At 59.1% G+C, this 17,742-nt stretch overlaps 2 protein-coding genes and 1 long non-coding RNA gene across 3 annotated transcripts; 2 read left to right on the forward strand and 1 right to left on the reverse strand.

Annotated features, from left to right (window-relative positions):
• Nucleotides 1–2,859, reverse strand: LOC120230166. Its single transcript, XR_005527934.1, has 2 exons — nt 2,701–2,859; nt 1–2,349 (listed from the first exon to the last, which is right to left on the reverse strand). It is a non-coding gene; the product is annotated as an uncharacterized LOC120230166 (long non-coding RNA).
• Nucleotides 2,860–3,186: 327 nt separating this feature from the next.
• LOC120230116 (translation initiation factor IF-2-like) lies at nt 3,187–5,364 on the forward strand. The gene is made up of 3 exons (XM_039229552.1): nt 3,187–3,210; nt 4,082–4,194; nt 4,823–5,364. Exons 1-3 carry the CDS (start codon nt 3,187–3,189, stop codon nt 5,343–5,345), a joined length of 660 nt encoding a protein of 219 aa, XP_039085483.1. The 3' UTR covers nt 5,346–5,364.
• On the forward strand, nt 5,129–17,486 carry FAM78A (family with sequence similarity 78 member A). The gene is made up of 2 exons (XM_039229710.1): nt 5,129–5,888; nt 16,659–17,486. Exons 1-2 carry the CDS (start codon nt 5,566–5,568, stop codon nt 17,185–17,187), a joined length of 852 nt encoding a protein of 283 aa, XP_039085641.1. The 5' UTR covers nt 5,129–5,565; the 3' UTR covers nt 17,188–17,486.
• Nucleotides 17,487–17,742: the final 256 nt, after the last annotated feature.

A 17,742-nucleotide genomic window follows, 5' to 3' on the forward strand; every position in this document is an offset into this window, starting at 1 on the left:
TTTACTCTATAGGTCCTGATTTACAGCAATCGATACTTGTAACCATTTCAAGTATGAATTTGTGCCTATATATTATTCATGTTAATTCATACTTCTATTAGTCATTTCTGGATTTACCCTGACATCACTCTGGCCCGTGGGACGTAAGTCCTGTGGGGACCACACCTGCCGTCTGTGCTGGCGCTGGCTGTGCCCTCAGTGTCCTCTGCGCGCCCCACCGAGCGCAGGTGTCCAGTCAAAGCGGGGGAAGGGAGGCACGTGCGGATGGTGGGAGCTCCAAGCCTCACGTGCTCTAGAAGAAATGTAGTTCTGAACATCTGGCCAGAAAGGCCTGCACCGCCCCATAGGCACCCACGCTAGGCAGTGGGTGTTACACGCCGCCTTGCAGACATCTCCTGCAGCATGCCACTGCCTCTCCGGGGAGAGTGACCTGGGTTCCAATGCGGGGCCCCCTCTGGATGACCGTACTGGGACCGAGTTCCGCAGCTGTAGTGGAAGCCGTGGACCAGCCCTCTCTGAGATCGCATCTCTGCTCACCTGGCCAGGCCTGAGCCCGCTGCCGGCATAGGCGGGGTGTACAATGACGATGTCAGCTGGGCCCTGCAGCTGGGTGGCCTTGACCCCCAGTGCCCGCCTCCAGCCGTCTGCCTGTCCGTCCAGCCCTGCCCCCCCCCCTTCCCCGTTTTCCCAGGTAGACATTCCAAGCCTTACCACTGCCTTCCAATCTGGTCCCAAACAGTTAAGGAGAGAACTTGTTTCCCAGGGCAACAGAATTCCAGCATTAACATTTCCATGTGCAGAACAAGGGCTTTTCCTTCCTGGGAAATGCCTTTCTAGTCCCATGATGACCACGCCCTTGGAGCCTGAGCGCTCTTGAAGGACTGGCTTTGGCCTTGAGATGCAGGTTGGCCAATGAGGGAGAAGGTCTCCGATGGCCACGAAAGCGAGGCCATTACAGCTGCAGGGCCACCAGAGCGCCCGCTACATTGAATCACCAGCCTCCGGGGTTTGGAGCCGGGCCGCTGCCGTTCAGTCCATGCCACTGTCTTCACCGGGTCTCAGTGCCTCCTCCGCAGAATGCCATGGTGACAGAGGATGGCTCATGGGGTCGTTGTGGAGAGCCATATGTGTGATGGCTTCCGGTGACGCTCAGTGAGGAGCATCTAGCTCTTTCTGCAGACCTCGGAGGGCTCTTGGCTTGTTTGGGCTGCATGTTAAACCCCAGCTGTGCAGGGTCATGTCGTTCTTACCTCTGATTTGTTATATGACTGGTTTGCCATGGCCTCTCTGGGCCAACGTGCCCAGAAGTGAGGGAACTTGTACTCCTGCTGACCAGACCTTGAGTCCCCAAAGTGGCCATGCTGAAGAGTGCACCATCTCCGAGCCGAGACTGGGACTGTGCGTCCAGTCCCTCCTCTTTCCCCTCACTGAGGAGCCTAGGGAGACTGAGGTCTAGGGGAGAGGATGAAGTCAGCAGAGGGGGTGATGGGAGGGTCCCCCCCGGTGCTGGGCCTGTTACACCCAGATGTCCCCTTTTCCTCTTCTGCAGACGCCAGAGTCCCACACACGTGGGGATGCATCCGGGCCTTCCGCATATGCTGAGGCAGCTGTGGGTCTGTGCCCAACACTCACAAACCCCAGAAAATGCTGAGGAGGAAGACCGAGTCAGGAGGCAGGAAGGCCAAAGGGGCCTGAGGGCTGGGGCAGCAGGAGCCGGGCCCATCAGGAGCCGGGATGGGGCCTGTGCGTGAGCCCAGCCCATGAAGACCCTTCTGTTGGGCTGGTCTGGGGGGGGCGGGGAACTCCTCAGCTCAGAGCCTGGCGAAGTACTGCATGGGGTCGGGGGGATGTGAAAGGAGAGGCATCGATGCGGCTGAGGCTAAGAGGGGGGGGCTTCTATTTTGCCAGAACCCTCACCCCGTGGGCATCTGAGCCCCTTTTCCGGTGGGACTCTAGAAACAGGGCTTTCTAGGGGTCGGTTCCGTCCCACTCGGAGGCGCTGGTTCCAGCTGGCAAGGACAGCATCCCTGGAGGAGGAGCTGAGCGGGCTTTGGACCTGGCCGGATCTGGCTGGGGATCCAGACTCTGAAAAGCTTCTGTCCCCTGACCCCCGTCCCCCGGGTCTCTGTCTGAACAGTCCACTTCCTGGGGTGAACGTTCACTCAGGAAACGTTGTCTCCAGGGCTCTGGCTGCTTCGCGAGCAGATGAAGGCGCTGGCCTCTTCACATTGGATGAGAAAACTGCTCAGCTCAGCACGTGTTCATGGAGCACGCCTGTCCTTGACACCAGGATGGCATCTGTGACATCGGGGGGCACCCTGGCCAGTGGGGTCTGCTCTGTTCCGGATGCTGGGTGTGATGGGGGATGGGCGATGATACAGACACCCCCCAGCGCTAACATCTTACTTATATACGTACAATCATCTGTATCCTAATAATCATCTGCTGGCAAAGGAGGCATTGAAGGCTGTAGTGAGTCCCAGGAGGGTAGAATGTGTGTGTGTGTGGGGGGGGGCAGGACTCTACAGCAGAGAGAGGCCGCTATGGGTAAGAGGTCAGGGAAGTCTTCTTCCTGGAAATGGACAGTTTCACGGGGTCCTTGGGAGACCTTTGCTGTCTGGGGTTCTACTGTGTGGCAGAAAGCAGGTCACGAGGGCCACCCCACCTTGGCCTCAGTCAGCAGGACTGGAAATAAGGTACCTGTGGCCTGAGCTCGTGCTGGCATGAGGCGGATCACTTGACCTGGCTGATCATTCCTCAAAGAAGAGACCTCAGCGCGGCTGGAACTCTCCCTCTCCAGCTCCCGCCCTCACTGGCACTCAAGATGGTCTGGCTTGAGGGTGGTCAGGATGACCTGCTCCCCTGGGTACCTTTGGGGGTCAGAGTCATGGGGGTGGGGCGGGGGCAGAGCATGGTTCTAACGTGGCTGCCAGGTTTTCTGATGTCACAAACCACCTGGCCTTTCCCTGGGGGAGTAAATAGCAAGGTGGGGGTGGGGCTATTGGCTTGCGGCAGCTCAGAGAGGTTCACAGCTCTACCGGAGTCCAGGGTCGAACCCTCTTTGAACCTCTGCGCCCAGAGAGGTCCCAGGATCCGCTCAGACACCTGCCAGGGGCCTGGGGCAAGTCTCCGGGGTCTCCCAGCTTCGGATGCCAGCTCTGTCAGGAATGCATAATAGACCTCCTGATGGTGGATGAAATGATGAAGCTTGTACAGCACTTTTCACAGCTGGGGCCCCGTCAGGCCTGGTCACCTGTCAGCGGGCCGAGAGGCTCCGTCCCAGGCACCCTTTCCCTAAACTTCTCTCCTCCACCCCAAGCTTCCCAGCCCCGGAGCCTCTCAGGGCCCCTGCCCTGCTTTTACCCAATCACGGCCCCGCCTTGGCCACGAATACCAGGACCGTGCAACCCTTTTCCCCAGAGAGGCTGCCGGTTCAAAGGGCAGAGGAGCCCCCGCTCCCCGGACAGAGACAGAAACCGAACTACACTACCCAGAATTCCCGCGGTTAGCCAAAAAGGAAATGTCGTTTATGCAAGGAGAGGCTCAGCTCCCCACAAGCTGCAGAGGGAGAGAGAGAGAGAGAGGGGGGAGAAGGGGAGAGGATTAGCAGGGGGAGGGCGGGCTGTGTGCGGGGAGCGAGGGTGGAGAGCTGGGCGGGCGGCGAGGAGGAGGCGGCGCCCGCCAGCCCGCCGCCGCCGCCTGCGGACCTGCATCCCCGCGGGGCCGGCGAGCGGGCGGCGGTCCCTGCGTGCGCTGCGCTCCGGCCGGCGGCTGCGGGGGACGCGGGGCCAGGCCGGCGCAGGGGCTGAGTTTCTGCAAAGTTTGACCTGGTTGCCTTTCCGATGCTGCAGCAGAGCGAGGCAGCGCGGGGCGCGCCAGGCGGCTGCGGCGCGGCGGCGGGGCTGAGCGGCGACAGAAGCTCACAATGATCATAAAATAAAGCGGACGCACGGGGTGGGGGCGAGAGAGCCCCGAGCCTCAGCCCTCCGCCCCCGGCCACCACCCCCCCCCCCCCACGGCAGCCCCGAGCTAGGAGGAGGTGGGGGCCGGGGGCGCCCACGGCCGCCCCAGACCCTAGTAGAGCCAAAGGACACTGCCCGGGGAAGGTGGGGGGCCCCCGAGGACGTGCCCGCGGAGGGGTCAGGGGCGTCCGGAGGGCGGCGGCCGGGGCACGCGGAGCGGCCCGAGGGGCAGGTGAGTCGGTGGCGCCGCCCGGGTGGGGGCGTGCGCGCCAAAGTTCCCCGGCGGCGGTGAGCGCGCCCGACGCGCGGGGACCCGGGGCCGTTTGGGGCTGGCGAGGTGGGGGACAGAGGCGCCCGACGCGGCGGGGCTGGGGCACTGCACTCTCCGGAGTCGAAGGATCCCGTCCCGGGAAGGGGCGCACGCCCGGTCGGACCGGCCTGCAGGGTGGCACTGCGCCCCCAGGGGGCAGGAGGGACCCGGCCGGGGAAGGGGCGCCGGCGGCGAGGCGGTGGGGGCAGTGCCAGGGCCGGCAAGTTCACGCAGCCCACTGCAGTGCCAGCCGGTGGCCGCCCCCCCCCCCGCCCCCGCCACTCCCAGGCCGGGAGGGTGTCAGCGGAGATGTCACGGGCGGCTATTATTCGCTGGTGCGCGCGGTCGTGCAGCCGCCACTGACGGGGCGGGCCGGGGTGGGGGTGGGGGGCCACCGCCTCCGGGGAGACCGCCCAGTGCTGCGCCGTCAGCTCCGCAGCCGGCGCCCAGCGCACACGCGTCGCCGCCTCGCGCGTCCCCCGCAGCAAAGTTCGGCTCAACTTTGAGGCGGCCCTTGACGCCCTGTCCCTTCCACCCCACCCCCGACCAGGTCCTCGGCGGTCGCGGCGAGCCAGGCGGCGGCCGGAGCGCAGCCCCGGAGCCCGGCGCGGCGGCGGGCGGCGACAGCGACAGCGGCGGGGGCACGCGGGGCGCCCGCGTGGGGGCGTCGGCCCGCGCCCGCGACTGGGCGCCGACGGGGACCCCGCGGGCGGCCGGTGCCCGGCGCTCGCCTGCTGGAAGCCGCGGGTCGGCGCTCGCCCCCGAGGGCGCCCGGGCCTCCGCGCTCGAACGGAAACTGCTCTTCCATTGATTGGGCCCCGTTGGGCGAGCGGCCGGTGCGTGCGCCCCGAGCGAGCGCGTGCGGAAGGCAGGGGCCAGGAAGTGCAGCGAGGGTGCCGGCGCCGCGCGGGGGACGGAGCCTTCCTTATTTATGTGTCTGCCGGCGTTCGCCTTCGCCGCCCGAGGACTTCAGGGAGCGTCTCGGAGCTGCGTTCCCCGCGTGTGAGGCACGGACGGGCTGGATGTCCGAGCAACATGACTATCCATTAGCCTCCAAACTTTCCTTTTTTTAACCCAAAGAATATCGGTGGTTTTTGTCCACTGCTAGCAGAAGAAGATAGAACCCAGGGCTCTGGAAATGCAAAGAAATCCTTATTTATAAGCAGGCCCGAGGTAGTGATATGCAAACCCCCTCTCCTCAGTGAGTTTTTCTATCCTATGGATACGGGTCTGGAGATTTGAGATTGGAGAGCAGTGCTGTCTGCCCTGGGTCCCATAAGCTCCATCCTTTCAATGCCCAGTTTTCTCTGGGACTGCTGGCCTTCCCTGGAGATCAGAGCGCTGCTTTGTGCCATGGGCTGTATCCAGAGCATCGGAGGCAAAGCCAGAGTTTTCAGGGAAGGCATCACCGTGATCGACGTGAAGGCCTCTATTGACCCCATCCCCACCAGCATCGATGAGTCCTCCAGCGTGGTGCTCCGCTACCGGACACCCCACTTCCGTGCCTCGGCCCAGGTGGTCATGCCACCCATCCCCAAGAAAGAGACCTGGATCGTGGGCTGGATCCAGGCATGCAGCCACATGGAGTTCTACAATCAGTACGGGGAACAGGGCATGTGAGTAGCGCCCGGGCGCAAGCTGTGGGGGGCTGCTCGGCGTGGGGAGCTCGGAGGCCTGGGGTGGGGGGGAGTGGGGGCTGGAGAGGGGCCCGGCCAGGGTGGGAGGGGGGCTTCAGGCAGTTACGGGAGGCTGACCCCGTGTCCTCCTTGGCCAGGGGGTCTCAAGGGTTTGCCTGTTGATTCAGATGGGGTCATGGCTCTGGGACCTTACCTCCCACTGTCACGGGCCCCTGGAGTTCACACGTCCCTCCCTGCTGGATGCTGAGAAAGCAGAGGTGCATTCCACCAGGTGCCTCTTTGGCAAAACAAGTGAGCTGTCCTGGGGCTGCTCGGGAGGCTGAGGCTTGCCCCCACCCCTGGGGGGCTCAGGCCTCCCCAAGAGGTACAGGGGCGGACGCTCAGGAGGAGAGAGGGGGACCCTCTGATGCCTCTGTAGTCACTCAGACAGCGCTTTGTGCTGGGCTTGAACTTGTCTCTGCAGTGTTTTCACACGGCACATCAGGCCCCGGGTGGGGGGACAGCTCTGTGTTCCTCTGGTGTTTTGTTTGAGACCGTGGCTTGTTTTCGAAGCCAGTCTGCTTCACGGTATAGCATTTCTCTCTCCCCAAGGCAGCAGGCCGCTAGACATCCTGTGTTGGTGTCTAGAAGGCTCGAGAGGGGGCCCTCACGGCCGAGAGGAGCCCGCCGGCCTCTTCTCTCCAGCCTGGTGTCCAGAACGTTCCCAGGACAATGCGTGTCTTGGTGCAGGACATGGGGAGCCGGGGCCCTCTCTCCTGCCATGTGCCGGGGTTCTGGGGACGGTCATCTTGGGGGGTGGAAAGCATAGAGGTGGACAGAAAGGGAAGCCACTTAGCCTCCAGGGCCGTGCTGAGATAGGGACGTGAAAATAGCCGTTTCCGAGCACGAGGTCCCTCGGAGAGAGCGAGGCGGGCCCCGAGGAAGGCTTCCCAACCGTGCCGGGGCCTGGGTGTGGACGCTGTCCCACGGCCGGCCTCTCGGGGTGCACACTGCTCCCCAGTTCTTCAAGTGAGGAGCAGAGCAGGGGGGAGGTCCTCAGGACTTGGACCTTTTCACGGGCCCCTCCGAAATGAGAGGCACTGGGAAGGGGATGGGGGTGGCGGGGCACTAAGTCTTGCTGCTTCTCCTTAATGACTGAAGTTGTAAGGCAAACGAGAGAAACGTGGGAAAGCGTAAAATGAGGGTGTAACCGGGATCACCTCACCGGGGCGCATGTCCTCCGTCAACCTGATGTCTGTACCCAAAGCCCTTTACTTCTCCAAAGTGGCTTTTGACCCGGGGTGTGTGTGTGTGTGTGTGTGTGTGTGTGTGTCGGGCGTTGGGGGGGTGGGGGGTAGGGTGCTGACTTTTCCGTTGCAAGAAGGGAGACACGATTCTTAGTTGTTCAGTGTGGACTCTATCCTAGGAAGCCTTAAGCCGGAAGCCTTTTGGGACCGCGCAAAGGATCGGGGGCAATTGAGAAGACTCAGAGGCAGAGGGTTTTCTAGGAGTTTTAGGCAAAGCCTGCGTTCTTCCCGAGAAGGGGGAGGGAAGGCGGAGGGTCTTGCTGACCGTGGGAAGATACGAGCCCCAGGAGGAAGCGGGGGAGACCCGAAGGGGCTGAGTGCTGAGGAGAGGCAGCAGGCCCGGCCGGGGCCTCCGCTCCCCCATCTGGGCACAGGGGCTTAAAGCCTCCATTCCATGGCTCTGAGAGCTTGCGGGCACTATTGCCGGGAGGCAGGCCTGAGGCTGGAGGCCTCACATGACTTTCCCTGTCTGTGCCAGTCCTTGGTCCCTGGCTAGCGGAGCCCAGTGCGCACCTAGACTGCAATCAGGCAGACCTGGGCGGGAGTCCAGGCTCCGCCACTTTCCAGGGTGTGTGACCTCAGCCACTCTGACCCTCGGTTTCCTCATCTGCACGCAGGGCCACTCACAGTCCTTGCCCTATAGCTTACTGCGAGACTTGTGAGAGATGATGTTTGTCAAGCAGTCGGCACTGCGTCGAGCCCGCGGTGATCTTTAATGTTGTTATGACGTGATCATTATTCTCTCGGGATTGGGGGCGGTGGGTTGGGGGGCAGAGACCGGCTATGGTGTCTAGAAAAAGTTGAGAATCGGGGCTGAATTTGGCCAGATCAGACTTCTCCTGGGAGTGAAGTGTCTTCTGAGCCCAGGTCTCCCTCTTTCACACAGCACCCACTTCCGGACTTTTAGAAATTTAAAAATGGTGCCAGTCCCGAATGATTTGAGGTTTCAGAGGTGGAGGGCCGTTTTGTGTGCTCTCCATTTGCTTCCCTTTGTTTCCTTCTCTCCCTGCTCCCCCCCTCCCGTGTCCCCCTGCCACCCGCTCTTCCGTGTCCACCCTCCCGGCTGGGGCAAGACCAGCCCCAGAGAGAGGGCAGAGACCAAGGCTGTCTGGACGGGGCCGTGTGGAGCGATCCCTGGCCGGTCACCTCGTGTGCGTGTCACAGCCGCCAGGGCGGATCAGGAGAGAATTCCCCACAGGTGGCTCTGGGGGGCCAGGGAGAGGACAGTGCTTGGTGACCACCCTGTGGCTGAGATGCTGAGTGGAAGCAGCCCCACTTACCATTAACCGGCAAAGTTGTATTAAAAAGAGGAATTAGAGAGCGCGGCTCCTCTGATCTGATTCGACTGGCGGCCTGCAAATGAGAAGGGCTTGTTTAGGGAAAGCCTGATGTCTGCTCCTTCTTGAATGGAAAAGGAAGCTTTTAGGTGTGATCTTACCAACCCCAAACTACGCTTTTCCCTATTTTTTTAAAATTAATGTTTATTCAATTTAGAGAGAGAGAGAGAGGAGAGAGAGCACGAGCAGGGGAGGGGCAGAAAGAGGGAGACACAGAATCCGAAGCAGGCTCCAGGCTCTGAGCTGTCAGCACAGAGCCCGACACGGGGCTCGAACTCACGAACCATGAGATCATGGCCTGAGCTGAAGTCAGAGGCTCAGATGCTCAACCGACTGAGCCATCCAGGCGCCCCTGCTTTTTCCTGTCTTTAAGCCCCACGACACGACAGCGAGGAGCAGTCAAGGTGGGACTAGCAGAGACTTCAGGCAGGCAGGCCCCAGCTGCCCCCGTCCTGTGTCCCGTGGGCTGTGGGGCAGGGTCTCACTCAATGCCAGGAGCACTCCGCCTCTGCTGTGACGACCAGACTGTCTCCAGACACTGCCCGATGTCCCGGGGAGGGGTGCAGAGCCACCCCTGATGGAGAACCGCCGGACTGGACCCAGGCCATTGGGATAATTAGAATGAAACCCATGCCCTGGGCCTCAGTGGCCGCTGGAGAGGGCTGCCAGGTGGCAGAGGTCAAGGTTAGGGCTTCTGTTCCTTATAAATGGGCTTGTATTCAAAATATTAATTCCAGATCCTTAACCGAAGCCCGTAATATCCCTCGACATTATCCCTGCTTAAAATTAATCTCTAATCCAGGAGAACTTTGCAGAAGGACATCCCGGGCTTAAAATATTTGGAGTGGAGCAGCCAGCCACACATGCCACCTCAGTCATTCCCCGACTCCTCCAGGCGAGAGCCATGAAATGCTGAGTTTCTCTGTGTCAACCTCACAGGATTCTATATGGCTTTCAGGCCAGCCCACATTGCTTTAAAAGCCACCCCCCCAACTGTTGACGACACCTGTCTTCACAACCCCATCCTCCACAATTCTTCATCCGCCACCTGTCAGCTGGCACAGCCTTCTAAGTGACAAGCCACAGTTTCTAGCCCACGTGGGAGACGTTTCATGTTGTCCCTCGTGTGCCCTTCTCTGGAGCCCCCCTGGGAGGCTGATCCACAGCCGAAGCCAAAGAGCAGACTTGGGGCTGAAGGGGGGGAATAGCTCAAGAGAGAGGGTCTCTCAGGGTGGACAGCGCCACCTCCCCACACCCTTGCCCACCTGGTCCAGCCGGGTGCGGATCCTAGCTCCACCCTACACCGGCACTGTGACCTTGCCACCAGTCCCTTAGCCTTTCCGAGCCTCTCTGTTCCCATCTATGAAATGGGGAGAATGGTCCCTTCCCTCCCTGGGTTGCTGTGAGGGGTTAGATGAGGCAGTGCGTGGTAAGAGCCCAGCACAGCGCCTGGCACGCACCACACACTCGATCCATGGCAGGCGGCAGTTTCATAGCTACTAGTAGCTCATCATTAAATCTGGGATGCCAGGCGGAGTCACCGGAAAGATGGCTGTAGTCGAGCCGCTCTCCCTTCTGGGGTTGGGGGTCGCAGACCCGCCTACAGCGTGAGAGCCTTGAGCGATGAGCCCTGCGAGGGTATTTCCAGCCAGCACATGTGGGGACACCTGCCAGGCCAGGGTGGAGGGCCTGAGGCCACAGGCGGGTGGCAGGACGCTGGAGCCGGGGGAGGGACAGAGCTGCCTGGGCGCCCTTGGTCTCCCAAGGACGTCATGGGGTCCTCCTTCTATGACGAGGAAACAGCCTCTGGGACCCGAGGCCACTTGTCCAAGGAGGCTTGCTCTGCTCCAGCGGGTGACCACGTGGCCTCTTCCTGCAGCCGGGGGCCCACACAGAACAATCGAGGATGAAGCTTCCTCTCTGGGACCGGAAGGCTGCCTCCCCCATCTGCTGGGCCCTGGCGGAGGCAAGGGCGGCGTGGGTGGGAGAGGGAAGTCCTTGTTTCCAGGCTTTGGGGCGGGAGGAAGCGAGGGGGACTGCCCGGCCCAAAGAGAGCTCCCCACGGACCCACCCCGGCCAAGCGATGGCTCCAACCCTCACCTTCTAGTGCCGAAAACAAAAGCTGGCTGCGCCCAGAGACGTGCGAAGAGGCACAGGGCAGCCCTAGTAATCGGGGAAATAACACATTAAGTCCCGAGATCCTTTGTTCCTTGCTGATAGGCTCTGGGTGAAAATGAAACTGATCACTAATGCCCAGTGTTGGGGTTGGGGGGCACTGGACAGTCTCCCACGCTGTTTGACGGGGTACAGTTTAGGCAGCGTCTAGAAGGTGAGTTTGGCTGGCTGTTACCGTTTCAAACCTGCATGCCTTTCAGTGCTGTTCTTCCTGTAGAGTTTGTCTGACAGAGACCTGCCTAAGTCATGAATGGAAGAGCCAGGGCAGAAGGGGGTATAGATGAGATGAGAGCTCCAGCACTGGTAAAAATTTAAAAAAAAAAAAAAATATATATATATATATATATATTTTATTATGTTATATATTATATATATAATTTATTATAATTATATTATTTATATATATACATTAAATTATATATTATATATATATAAGGGGGCGCCTGGGTGGCTCAGTCAGTGAAGCATCCGACTTCGGCTCAGGTCATGATCTCACCGTTCGAGAAGTCGAGCCCCGCCTCGGGCTCTGTGCTGACAGCTCGGAGTCTGCTTGGGATCCTCTGCCTCCCTCTCTCTGCCCCTCCCCTGCTTGTGCGCTCGCTCACTCTCTCTCTCTGGAAAATAAAATAAATAAAACATTTTTTTCCGAGGTTGTAAAATATGTAGGGGAGGAACCTGTTTTTGTTAAAAAGAAAACACCGTGAACAGGAACACGTACTGCGTGTCTATGCAGAGAAAGGTCTAGGAGGATGTTTACCGAAGTCTGGTGCGGTGAGTAACCTCAGCAAGGTGGGGGCAGCGTGGAAGATGTGGCTTTCCTTTCTCACTTCGTACACTTCCCCACAGCGATTTTTTGTTTTTAAGAGAAACACAGCTTTTATAACTAAAAATTAACGTTAGACACTGTTAGTCCTTTCCGGGGACCCGGTGCTAGGGCCTGGGGGAAGGGGGGGCCGGGCTGCAAGAGGGGGGGGGCTTGCTGTTTGGGGAGGGGGCCCGGGAGCAGGCAGGGAGGGTGGGGACACCCCAGACCCTCCCTCAGAGATCAGGTGCCTGGTGGGAAGGGGCCGGCCTGGTGGGCGGCCGCACGGGGCAGAGATCAGGACCCTGGGCTCCCAGTGGCAAAGTTTTACAGGATTTGGACTTTTTGCAAATTGTACAAAATTTAAAATTTTTGCACAGAACTGTGAAATCTGTAAAACTGGGGGCTGGGCGAGATAAGTCCTCGGTGCCCACGAAGTCCATCTGAGGCCCCGAGACCAGCGTGGGCAGAAAAGTCTCCGTCCGGGCAGCCCTCTCTTCCTCACGCCTCAAATCCTTGTCTGTAAATGAGTTTCTCAGAGTGTCTAACAGGTGTCAGTTGTGGGATGTGAAATAATACTGAAGTGAACTTATTTAAGGCTAAATACAATTGTAGTTCAATGTTTATTTTTGAGAGAGAGAGAGAGAGAGCGCGCGCGCGAGCAGGGGAGGGGCCGAGAGAGATGGAGACACATGATCCAAAGCAGGGGCTCCAGGTTCTGAGCTGTCAGCACAGAGCCCGACGCGGGTCGTGAACTCACACACCGTGAGATCACGACCTGAGCTGAAGTCGGCGTTTCACTGACTGAGCCCCCCAGGCGCCCCCGGTACAACTGTAATCCAAAGTGACGTGTTTATTGGAACACATATTAGGAAAAAAATGTATCAAGAATACCCAATGTGTTATTGCCATGTGTTTCTTAGGAAAAACTAAATATAGTTTTTAAAGGATTGGTTTTAAGGAAAAGATTAAAGTGAATACCACTACCGGAGCTGTGTAGAATGTAGACGGGACCAGAATGAACACAGATGCAAAGTTTGGAAACTCTGCTCTCAGACCCTGTCTGGGTCCAGTCTGGCTCTGGGGCCCAGAACTCAAGACGCAATCCAAGCCCCGGGAGAGGTGGGGGAACCCTGGGGGCGTGAGGGGCTATCTGTTTTGGGGGGAGACCCCTTCAGGCTCTTCTGGAGGAGCTGAGAGAGGTGTGCTCCTGTTGTCCAAGGTCACTGAAGGGGCCAGCCTCACCTTCCCTCCCAGGCACCGCCCTGGGCAACCTGGGTTTCCTTCACCCTCCACCGAGAGACGTTTGCCCTGGGCCAGCTCCTGGCTGGTGGCTGAGCCTGAAGCCACGGGGTGATGTCCCCTGGCCCCCAGGGGTGGCCCTCAGCACCACCTCCACCCTCCTCGGTCTCCAGGGAAGGCCTTTATAACCTCTTCAGACCCACACTCTCTGTCAGTCGTGATGCTCAGAGCTTGTGTGTGTGTGCACGCACACATGTGTATGTGCATATGTGTGTGTGAGTGTCGGGCCAGGGTCTGCTGGAGTCCTGTGGGTAAGGGCCTCTGTGTGTGTGCGCACGCACGCATGTGTATGTACATATGTGCGCACGTGTGTGTGCATCCGAGCATGTGTGTGTGCATGTGTGTGTATGCATTTATGTGCACGTGCTGAGGGAGGGTCTTTTGAAAGCCGCTGGCCAGGAGCTCATTCAGGCTGTGGGTCCCCGCCCGGCCGCTCTGTGGTGCTGTGACCTTGAGCTGGGCCCGTACTATCCCCAAGCGTCTTGTATAAAACGTGCACCTCCGACTTGGCCCCAGGGTAGCTGAGGAGAAGCCCTGGAGGAACGTATGGACGTAGGGTACCTGGCGCATCCGACGTGCTTAGGGAACTTGGCCGTTGTCACCGGCGTCGCTGCAGGGACAGGGGGTGTCGAGAACGGCCACCCCGGGGGCAGCCCCCCCAGTAGGGACGATGCACAAACAGGGGCAGCGTTGGGCACTCTCAACTCCTTAAGGAGACTCCCTTTGGGGGCCCAGGCCCAGGTTGGTCTCTGACCCAGGCCACCAACATGTATTTGCCTAAATCCTGGGGGCCTGGCCCCTGCCTTCCATCAGCAAATGGTCACATGGTTATTTAATCTCCCCTGTGCATGTGCCAGGGAGCGCCAGGGTGAGGACTGAATGGCCTCGGCTGCGGAGACTCCTGGCCGTGTGGGTTGGGTCGGCATGGGCTTCTCTGGGGGGCTCCAGAGCTGAGCCATGAGGAGCACTGAGGGGCACAGGAGGAGGAGGGACACGTCCTGGCAGAAGGCTCCAGACAGGAGGAGGCAGGAGGGGCACAGCCCATTAGAGGAGCTGGAGGTCTGGAGCCTGGGGGGGGGGGGGGGGGGGGGGGGGGGGGGGGGGGGGGGGGGAAGCTGCGCGCGCACGTGTGTGTGTGCGCGCGCGCGCGTGCGCATGAGGGGTCCTGGGCTTCAAATGCTTCGGCTCTAAGGGCCATGAGGAGTCATGGAATGTTTAACAGGGTTGGAAGGAGGGACGTGCAAACAGATTTGTGTTTTACAAGCTCACTAGGGCTTCTGGGAGGAGGGGAGGGGTCCTGGCCAGGGTGAAGGCAAAGGAGAAGGGGGTGCATAGCATTCAGGATGGTGCCAGGGGCCCGGAGGGTGCAGGTTGCTCTGGTGGCTGGTGCTCTGCAGACTTGATGACAGGTGCTCTGCAAATGTTTGGTGAGTGGATGATGGCTGGGGATTGCCACAAGCAGGGGATGGGAGGGAGAGTGAAGATCCTGATTCAGACATGTGTGTGCACAGCCCTGGGAGCCTTGCTCACACCTTTAAGTGGCCTCTGTCCACCACAGTCTCCCCGTGGTACCTCTGCTGTGCAAAAGAGAGAAGGTTCAGGGTGTGCAGGGCTGGGGCCCCACCTCGCCCCTCCGTGCCATGGAGCAAAGAACAAAGGGTCTGCCTTGAAGTTCAAGGTCAGTCCAGAGCAAACAGGGAATCCGAGAAGAGGCAGTAACTGCGTGGAGTTCATTCCCTTCCAAGCATGTATAATCCATGTATAATCAAAAAGGCTTCAATTGGTCAGGGCTGGCACGCCTCTCAAGGCCTCTCAACATGGTTTCTGGAAGCTTCTATGTATTGCCGTTTATATGTTTATATTGATGCATTTAATCATCACAAAAACTCTGCAAGGTGCGTAGGACTATCCACAGTTAACTGATGAGAAAACGGAGGCTCAGAGATTTGTAACGTAATTAGAGCTAGTGGCTGGACTGAGGCTGGATCCAGGTTGGTGTGGGTCCCCCAGAACTCGTGCCTGTAACCGCGTTCCCTCCCACCTCCTCGATGGCGGGGATGGGGCCTGGGGCCCCGGGGAACAGAGGCAGCCCATGCCGGCCTGTGATGATTTGAAGACAAATGTCCCGGAACCTGATTCTGAGTAATATCCCACATGAGGCACGGCTGTCTTCTGGCTCATGAGGACCGTCACCTGCCTGTGACTGAGCCAAGGCTCGGGCATTTCAGGGCTGGTGGAGGAAAAGAAACCTGAGGCTGGGGGTGAGGGGGTCAGTGCTGGTGCAGAGCCCACTCCCTCAAAACAAGCCAGCTCTTAGGAAATGAAAGGGAGCCATTGAAGACACATTTCCTTCTGCAAGTTTACTTTCTGCCTTAAAAAAAAAAAAAAAAAAAACCTTTTGCAAGCGAGTACGGCCACCGTGAGAGGACACAGTGGGTGCTTTCCAGGAGCCTGGGCACAGGTGGGACAAAGGCACAGGCTTCTAAGAGATCTAGGACAGGGACCCTAAACTCCTTCTCTGGCCCATGATCCCCGCCTGTGAGGAGAGCCGGCTCAACAGGCTCACGACCGTGACCCCCCCACCCGTGGCTGCTGTGGCCTGGTGGCTCTTGGGGCCTGGTACGGACTTAAGAAATGGGAGGCTGCTCCAGCCGCTGCCCCAGTTCCCTGGGAGTTTGATGAGCTCAGGGCCCCGGGCAGGAGATGGCCTGGTAGGCAGGTGGTACCCTAATTTGTGACTTTTTCAATGAAACGAACAGAAGAGAGAAATGAAATGAACAGGAGAATTGGCAAAATCACATGCCTCTTCACCCCCTCCCAGAGGGGCCCCAGATTTGCTCATCGCTAACATGAGATGATGCATTTTGGCAGAGGAGTGCCTCTCTTTATAGCGATAAGTTCTGCCTAAGGAAATTCACCGTCTTAACCATTTTTGAGTTCAGTGGCGTTCAGTACATGCGCATCATTGTCTGTTTCCGGAACCTTTCCATCCTCTCCACCTGGAGCTCTGCACCCATGCACCATTGACTCCCCACCCCCACTGCCCTGGCATCCACTGCTCCACTTTCTGTGCCCGTGAATTTGGTGGCCCAGGGAGACCTCCTACATGCAGAATCCTACAGTATCTATCCTTTTGTGTCTGACTTATTTTACGCAGCACGGTGTCTTCAGGGTTCACCTGTGCTGTAGCATATTGCAAAGTTTCCTTCCTTTCTGAGGCCGAAGAATATTCCATGGTGTGGAGAGACGCCGTTTTGTTTACCCGTTGCCCCGTGAACGGGCGCTTGGGTTTCTTCCATCTTTGGGCCACGGCAAACAATGCTACTGTGAACCAGAATGCATTGTCCAAAGTCGTGGGTTCTGGAGAGGGCCGCTGGCTTACTCAGTTGTGCAGAATTCTGGGTGCAGCACGTCCTGACCTTTGGTATCATAGGTGCTCAGGCGGAAGCAACCCTGGATGGAGTCTGGCCGCCTGGGTCCCAGGCCTTGCTGTTTGGGAAAAAAATCCACCCCTTGCCTTCACTTTATCGGATGGATATGACTGTTGATGAGTGTCTAAGGGATGGGGTCCCCAGCTGCTGCTGCCGGTGCCGCCAGCCATGCCCCACGGTAGCATGTGTCCCCGGAGTAATTTGGGACAGGTTGACCTCCTCTTCTGCCTGAGAGCTATTGTCATAGTAACAGTTGCAGTGACCGATTTGAGATGGTGCCGGAGAACAGGATGTGGCTTTGACGGGGGCTGTGTCTGGGGGAGCCCAGACGTGACGGTGGATGTCTGGCCCCCTCCCCCGGGAGGTAAGCAGCCTGGTGCGTGGCTGACTGAGTAAACTGGCCTTCCCGTCCTCAGGTCCAGCTGGGAGCTCCCGGACCTCCAGGAGGGCAAGATCGAGGCCATCAGCGACTCAGACGGAGTGAACTACCCCTGGTACGGCAACACCACGGAGACGTGCACCATCGTGGGCCCCACCAAGAGAGACTCCAAGTTCATCATCAGTATGAACGACAACTTCTACCCCAGCGTCACGTGGGCCGTGCCCGTCAGTGAGAGCAACGTGGCCAAACTGACCAACATCTACCGGGACCAGAGCTTCACCACGTGGCTGGTGGCCACCAATACCTCGACCAATGACATGATCATTTTGCAGACGCTGCACTGGCGGATGCAGCTGAGCATCGAGGTGAACCCCAACCGGCCGCTGGGCCAGCGCGCCAGGCTGCGGGAGCCCATCGCCCAGGACCAGCCCAAGATCCTGAGCAAGAATGAGCCAATACCGCCCAGCGCCCTGGTCAAGCCCAATGCCAACGACGCTCAGGTCCTCATGTGGCGGCCCAAGTACGGGCAGCCCCTCGTGGTGATCCCGCCCAAACACCGGTAACGGCCAGGGCACCCCGCTAGGCTAGACTCGAATAATAACACTGCTCCAACCCACACCCACATAGACTCTCAGTCATTCAGCAAAATACAACCACTCTACCTTCTCGAGCGGGCGGATCTCACTGTGCAAATGCCCCGGGGTGGCCTCCCCCAGCCCCCTTGGCACCTGCTTCCTTTCGGGGAGGGGGAGGCCCGGCAGGGACGCCTGGCGCCCACGTGCCCCTTCACCTTGGACCTCCTTCCCTGGCAATTTCAGTCATTCACTTGCAAGCCTCCCCGAAACAACAGCTTTTTCAGTTCTTCTTCTTTTTCTTCTTTTTTTTAAACACCTCTTTACGAGGTTCAGGGGTGGGAGGAGGCGGAGCTGGTCGTGACCCTGACCGGCACTGCTGCTGATCTGTGAGTGGCGGTCCCCCCCCCCCCCATGGCAGCTCCCCTCCTCCTCCGTCACGCGGCCTTACGTAGACTCGCTTTGCCAAACTTCTGCCTTAAGCTGAATTTAAAGGAAAAAAAGCCCAAAACAAAGGAAGCCCAATCTCTTTTCTACCGGACTGTT

This window comes from Hyaena hyaena, unplaced genomic scaffold (assembly GCF_003009895.1).
Source record: "Hyaena hyaena isolate Hyena2069 unplaced genomic scaffold, ASM300989v1 scaffold_38, whole genome shotgun sequence".
Classification (NCBI taxonomy): domain Eukaryota; kingdom Metazoa; phylum Chordata; class Mammalia; order Carnivora; family Hyaenidae; genus Hyaena; species Hyaena hyaena.